The sequence below is a fragment of the Medicago truncatula genome, chromosome 3 (genome assembly GCF_003473485.1).
Source record: "Medicago truncatula cultivar Jemalong A17 chromosome 3, MtrunA17r5.0-ANR, whole genome shotgun sequence".
NCBI classification, from domain to species: domain Eukaryota; kingdom Viridiplantae; phylum Streptophyta; class Magnoliopsida; order Fabales; family Fabaceae; genus Medicago; species Medicago truncatula.
The window spans coordinates 16372350-16380127 of NC_053044.1; the positions used below are offsets into that span (position 1 = coordinate 16372350).

Consider the following 7778-nt stretch of genomic DNA (forward strand, 5'->3'; position numbering starts at 1 on the left):
ACTTCTTTGACTTCAAAGCACGTCCTACACCGGTCATAGGAGTGACTCTCAAAAAACACGTGGTCTCCTTCTTGGAACTCAAGATCTTTTCTACGCTTATCATGATAACTCTTTTGTCGACTCTGCGACGCCTTCATTTTCTCTTGGATCATCTGAACTTTCTCAGTAGTTTGCTGAACAATCTCTGGTCCTAAGACCACTCTTTCTCCTGATTCAAACCAACACAACGGAGTTCTGCATCTCCGACCATACAAAGCTTCGAACGGTGCCATTCCAATACTAGAATGATAACTATTATTATATGTGAACTCGATCAACGGAAGATGACTATCCCAAGTTCCTCCTTGCTCAAGAACACAAATTCTCAACAAATCCTCTAGCAATCAACAAGTCCACAAACTTTACATCAACTTCCTGTGCTTCCTTGATACCTTTCAGAAATTCACTATCAATCTTCAGCATACCCAGTTTCACACTCTGAGGTGACCATTCGCAAACCAAACTCATATCTCTAAACTGTTCAAGCAATTCGAACTCTCTGACCATCATGGCGGACATATGCAATGTCTTCCTACTCAAGGCATCTGCAACAACATTAGCTTTACCTGGATGATAATTCAAACCAAAGTCATAATCCTTCAACAATTCGAGCCATCTTCGCTGTCTCATATTCAATTCCTTCTGATCGAACAAATACTTCAAACTCTTGTGATCACTAAACACCTCAAATCTCGAACCATACAAGTAATGTCTCCATATCTTCAATACAAAGACTACAGCCGCCAACTCGAGATCATGCGTAGGAAAATTCTTCTCATGAACTCTCAACTGTCTTGAAGCATAAGCTACCACTTTACCTTCTTGCATAAGTACACCTCCTAAACCCAACTTGGACGCATCACAATATACCACAAAAGGTTCATCCGACTTCGGCAAAATTAACACTGGAGCAGTCGTCAACCGTTTCTTCAATTCACCGAAACTTTTCTCACAATGAACGTCCCACACAAAAGTTTTACCTTTACAAGTCAACTGCGTTAGCGGAAGAGCTAACTTAGAAAACCCTTCAATAAACCTTCTATAGTAACCAGCTAAACCCAAGAAACTTCTAATCTCAGTAACGGACTTTGGAGTCTCCCACCGTGATACCGCTTCAACTTTAGACGGATCCACTGCAATACCATCACCAGAAATAACATGGCCTAGAAAACTCACTTCTTTCAACCAGAATTCACACTTAGACAATTTAGCATAAAGCTTCTTCTCTTTCAACACTTGTAAGACAATCTTCAGATGCTCAGCATGTTCTTCTTCAGTCTTGGAGTAGATCAAAATATCGTCGATAAACACAACTACGAACCGATCCAAAAATGCATGGAAGATGCGATTCATATACTCCATAAACACTCCAGGTGCATTGGTCACACCGAAGGGCATAACTTTATATTCATAGTGACCATAACGCGTTCTGAAAGCCGTCTTCTGCATATCTTCGTCTTTTACTTTAATCTGGTGATAGCCTGATCTCAAATCAATCTTGCTGAAAACTCGTGCACCCACTAGCTGATCCATCAAATCATCAATTCTCGGAAGTGGATACCTATTCTTGATAGTTACCTTGTTCAACTGCCGATAATCAATACACAACCGCATACTACCATCTTTCTTCTTTACTAGCAAAACCGGCGCTCCCCAAGGTGAAACACTTGGTCTAACAAACTTCTTCTCAAGCAAGTCTTCCAACTGTTTCTTCAACTCAGATAACTCAGAAGCAGACATACGATAAGGTGCCATCGAGACCGGCTTCGTTCCAGGAACAAGATCAATAGAAAACTCAACTTCTCTCTCTGGAGGCACATCAGGAATCTCATCTGGAAAAACTTCAGGAAATTCACACACCACCGGTAACCTGTCAATCACTGCTTGATTCTCAATAGATATAGTAGCCATTAACGAAAACATCAAGATACCGTCGCGTTCCAGTTGCTTCAGCTGCTTAGTAGATAAAAACTCTGCACCACTTTCCTCTTCGACGGAAGAGAAATGCACTGACTTGCTAAAACAATTAATAAGAACGTGGTTGTACTCTAACCAGTTCATACCCAAAATCACATCCATACCACTCAAAGGTAGACAAACTAAATCCATTTCAAAATCACGACCAAACATAGACAAAGGACATTTCAAACATACGAGAGAAGTAGTCACCGAACCCTTAGCTGGAGTTTCGACAACCATCTCTCCATTCATATCAGACAAAACAAGACCCAAAGCAGAAACACAATCGAAAGCAATAAAACAATGCGTAGCACCAGTATCAATAATAGCAACTAAAGGAGTATTATTAATATAGCAAGTACCTCTGATCAAACGATCCTCATTCTCTGTCTGAGTCCCAGTCAAAGCAAAGACCCTACCAGTAGTCGGCGCCCTCTTAGGCTGAGTACACTGTGAACTAATGTGACCCTCTCCATTGCAATTAAAGCAAACAATGTCTGTACGGTTGCAATCAGCTACAACATGACCCTTCTTACCACACCGGACACACTTCTTGATTTCCTCAGGGCAGACGTTGCTCTTGTGGCCTTTCTCACCACAATTGAAACACACAATCTCTGCAGCATCCTTCTTCTTAGGCCGCCTAACATCGACCATCTTCTGTTTCCCTTTGTCAGCGGGGGCACTGTACGGCTTAGGACGACTCTGCTGTCCCTTGCCCTTCCTCTCATTCACTACCTTGTAGTGAGCCTTGGTATCCTCCTCATAGATCCTGCAGCTATTAACCAAGTCCTGAAAAACTCTCAGCTGTTGGTATCCAATCGCCCTCTTGATGTCGGGCCTCAAACCGTTCTCGAACTTGATGCATCTCGAGAACTCAGCATTCTCTGCAGTATAGTGCGGATAGAACTTAGACAGCTCCACGAACTTGGCAGCATACTCTGTCACGGACATATTTCCTTGCTTCAGCTCAAGGAATTCGATCTCTTTCTTCCCGCGAACATCTTCCGGAAAGTATCTTCTCAGGAACTCTCTCCTGAAAACAGCCCAAGTCACAACAGCTCCTTCCTGCTCGAGGGTAGGCAGAATAGCAACCCACCAGTCATCAGCTTCATCGGCCAGCTGATGAGTACCAAACCGCACCTTCTGATCTTCAGTGCACTGCATAACTCGGAAAATCCTCTCAATCTCCTTAAGCCACGTCTGGGCTCCATCAGGGTCATAACGTCCTTTGAAAGTCGGAGGGTTCTTCTTCATGAACGTCTCCAACATCCTAGCTTCAGCATTTGCACCAGCATTCACGTTAGGTTGTTGTCCCACAGCTTGGGCAACAGCTTGTAGAGCAGCAGCTAACGCAGCATCATTCCTTCCAGCCATTTCGGATATTCTACAAAAGTAGCAACAATCAACATAAGATAGTAATATAAATATTACTAAGACTCGACACGACTCTCTAATTGACCGGACGGATCGACCTGCTCTGATACCAATTGTAACACCCCGTTTTCCCAATATACAAATTTCTTAAACAATTATCAGAGTAAAAACCATAAACGGGATATCACATAGAAACGTAATCCAAAACAGTTAAATAATGATTTAACCTTCACAAATATCTTTAACATAGCAGCGGAAAATCATAAACATAAATCATAAACGTTTTCGGCACGCAGGCCCAATAAGTATCTCAAAAGAGTTTATCAAAACATAAGCAGTTCACGTAAAAGAATGAAGCATGTTATAGCATTAAACCCCATCCCGTTACGTATCAGAGCGACCTAGACGACACAGTGAAGGCAAGGCCAACTCACGAAGCAACTGCACACTAAGCACGATCACCTGCAAGTTACCCATACGAAGGGCAACATTTTCAAGCAGAAGGGGTGAGATTTCATAATAAAATAACATTAATCAATGTAATTGTGAATCATAAATTAACATCAATCATTCCATTATTAACTTTGCATAAATGCTAAACAGTTATCACGTAATCACATATCCAATCATTATAAACAACATAACATAATCAAATAACACTTATCACATAATCACATATCCATTCATTATCAACAAGGCATCTTAATCATGACAATGTGACAATGCTCCTAGACTCCTTATATGCATGTGGTACCAATCGTCATCATAAGTATTAATATACTTTAATCGTGCGGAGGACAAAGCTCCTATAAAACGTGCGGAGGACAAAGCTCCTAATTTTCGTGGTGAGGACTAAGCTCAATGATATGCTATGCATGGACACATATGAACAAAACATCATAATCATCGTAATCATGTGCATTCAATAACTTGATGCAAAACGTCATCATTTTCCTTATATTCATATATAAACATTGCATACTCAGTTAAATAACAGCAGCAGCATAGTCAAGTCGCATAACAGCAAGGAGATATCAATATATCAACAACAATTTACTAGAATCATAATCATTTCAATTATATCTTACATATTGCATAATACCTTAATCATGCTCAAATAATATCAACTTAACTCAATAGCTTTACAGACTGCATTAAACGTTATCATAAGGTTTCATTACCAATTAGGGGTTCACTCTGGACTAAAAAGTGCGACACAGATCGCACAAACACATAATCAAGTTCATCCTGGTTGTACTCGCGAGGCGAGAGTACTTACTCGCCATGGCGAGCACCACTCAACTCACAAACTAAGCTTGTTCTAGGTTCCCTCTGATCCTACATTCATTCCTAATCAATACTAGGTAAGTTCAGGTACTCAAAGGCATACAAGATTCAACTAAAAAGGTCGAAACACGAAATATGACATGCACTCTGCCTAAGCTCGCGAGGCGAGGAAGGTTGCTCGCCATGGCGAGTTGCACCAAACAACTCGCGAGGCGAAGGAAAGGGGCTCGCGTGGCGAGCGATGAAGTTCACCACTCGCGAGGCGAGGATCATCACTCGCCGTGGCGAGCGATGAACAGAAGCACGGGCAGACTAGGGTTTTTCTCAAAAATCCATCACACAACATGGTTCAAAGCCTAATTTTGATTCCAGAATTCATCCTAAACATATTCTAAGGTTATAGGACGGTTCTTACATCAATCTAAACAAGTTTTACCGTTTGATCATCAATTTTTAGGGTTTTAACCTAATTCCAAAACTTTTCTAAATCAATCCTAACTTTGTCAATTAATCATCAGAATTACAACAATCAATGCTATTGAATTACTAGTCTCACCCTTACCTGGTTATGAAGAAATCGCAGCACTCTACCTTGGTTCCTCTAGACTTGGCTTTTTCTCCCTTTTCCAAAAGTTTTCACGTACAATGAGTTTCTAAAATATTAGGTCTTCTCCTATTTATACCTCTTTCTAATAACTTATCTTATCTCACTTTCTCCCCCAAAACTATCTAAAATATCAAAACAGCCCTCAACTAAATATTTTTCAAATCTTTATCTTATTTAACAATAAAATAAATTCTATAATCTTATCAATTCCTCCAAAACTCATAACCTAACACGTCATCAATCAAATCACCAAAATCACCACAATTTATCAAAACATATCAAAATCATACATATATTATATAAATATAATATAATCACTTAAACTCGATTAAATAACTATTAAACGAAAGTGGGCGTTACAGATGGCAAGTATATTTTCCATTCTTTGGAGCATTATTCAACACAACTTGTGCAACTTCATCATTATAAGAGGCCAAAAGTTTTAGCAACTCAAGAAAATTACCTTGGTTTTTTGATATAACCTTTTCGTCGTGACCCCTAAAAGCACAAGCTTGAAGTGTTAACCAACGAACAACATCAATTGAAGCCTTGAGACGTAGTCGGTTATTCATAATTTGACTTGAGCTTTGTTTTTGAAATCCATGTCTAATGTGTGCCCTTTGATTCAACAAGTCATTACAAGCTTTCACTGCATTGTTGTGATGTGAGCAAGGATCCTTCCCAATGTGCTTAAGAAAAGCACAATTCTTTCCATCTCTAACTCTCTTCCAACCTCTAAAACCTGTAATAACGAAGACATCAAATTCAGAACGTCCATTTGGTCCTTTGTTAAAAAGATAGCATGGTAAGCAAAATGCGGCATCCTTTGAAGGTGAATATTCTAGCCATGAATGAAATAAGCTAAATCAAGTGTCTTTAAACCGTCTTGGATGATCTCCTGTACCAGACAAAGGATATTCTTCTAAATGGATTTGATATGGACCCCAATTCAGATAAGCTCTTCGTATTTCATCCACATGATTTGCTGGAAATGTCCATATTGGGGAACGCTTTCCAGGATCACGTTCTAAAGAATTCAAAAAATCACCCGCGTTATGCAATTCTTCAATTCTTTGAACATCAACAGGTTGAGTCATATGAGTTATGTCTTCTTCAATTCTTGAAACTTTAATAGGTTGAGATGGAGGAGTCATTCCTTGTTCATCTCTTTCACTCTCACAAGCTCTCTTCTTATAAAAATGATCAAGTGTTACACTCTTCTTCTTCTTAACTTTTCTGTTTTCAAAAAAATAAATAATTCAATAAGTCAAATAATTCCATAAGTCCATAATTCTATAAGTCAAAATCACTTATGCTTCAAAAGTTTAATTGAAAACAATTAGAACATATTCATTGCAAATAACACATTGGCACATTGCTACTGCCATAGAAAAACATTCATTTATGAACAAAATGTTGCTACTACCATAGAAAAACATTGCTACTGCCATAGAAAAACATTGCTACTACCAATAATATGAACAAAATGTGGGTGGGCCGTGATAACATTGCTACTGCCAATCTGCCATAACAAGAGAAGAGAATCACATAACAAATGCAAGGTTGCTCAAGATGTGCATAACAACAAAAATATGAAAACATTGCAGTTTCAAAATTCAATTATCAAATACCAACAATCAACAAACAAGAACAACAAATAAGAAAATTAATTAACATTCAAACTTAGTAATAATAGCAATCATCAATCAAAAATTATCAAACAACAACCAATCTTAGTAGCAAACAACAACAAACAAACACCTTTAAATTCTAAAATCAAAAAGAAAATCAACAATAGTCAACAAATTACCTTTCCATTTGGATAGGAAAAACAGAGTGAAAAGAAAAAGGGTTTTTGTTTGATCTTTTTTGAATGAGAGAGAAGGGAGTGCCGGCGGTCGGAAGGGGAAGAAGTGCCGGCGGTCACGCGGTCGGAAGGGGAAGAAGTGCGGCGGTCGCGCGGCGGAAGGGGAAGAAGTGTGGCAGTCGCGCTTCAAAGAATGAGAAGAAGTGTGTGCTGTAACAGAGGAAGTGGAAGGGGAAAAGTCTGAAGTGAGAATGCTGTGGGTCACTTGGAAAAACAAAATAAGCTGAGGGTATTTTCGTAATTTCCCAATATTTGGGGGTGGGCCATGGCCCACCTCAGCCCATACAAGCCTCCGCCACTGGTCACACAGTCTCAGACACCACATGGTTGAGTTCTTTACATCACTCGTTCTTGGCAGATTTCTCTAGGGATCGTAATGGATTGCCAAATTTTTGTTTCCTCTCGAGACTGTTTTTATCTTATGGTTTTCTACTTTATGTTTCTGGCCTTCCGAGGGTTTTGATTTTCCCCCTCATGTATATATATTATCCCTTTTTTAAAAATATATATTGAGTAGGTGGTATACGATGGACGTTATGATTAGGTGACAACCTAGTTGGGATGTCCATGTTTCTTTCTGACGCTCTCCCTATATCTTGGTTTAGGAAAAAAAAAATATTGAAGAATCAATTTTAATAATTA

General features: G+C 39.2%; 1 protein-coding gene across 1 annotated transcript; it reads right to left on the bottom strand.

The window, feature by feature from the left end:
* Positions 1 to 3775: 3775 nt before the first annotated feature.
* Positions 3776 to 7570, bottom strand: LOC120579717 (uncharacterized). Its single transcript, XM_039832412.1, has 4 exons — positions 7080 to 7570; positions 6174 to 6505; positions 5733 to 6011; positions 3776 to 3837 (listed from the first exon to the last, which is right to left on the bottom strand). Exons 1-4 carry the CDS (start codon positions 7085 to 7087, stop codon positions 3824 to 3826), a joined length of 633 nt encoding a protein of 210 aa, XP_039688346.1. The 5' UTR covers positions 7088 to 7570; the 3' UTR covers positions 3776 to 3823.
* Between the last annotated feature and the right edge of the window lie 208 nt (positions 7571 to 7778).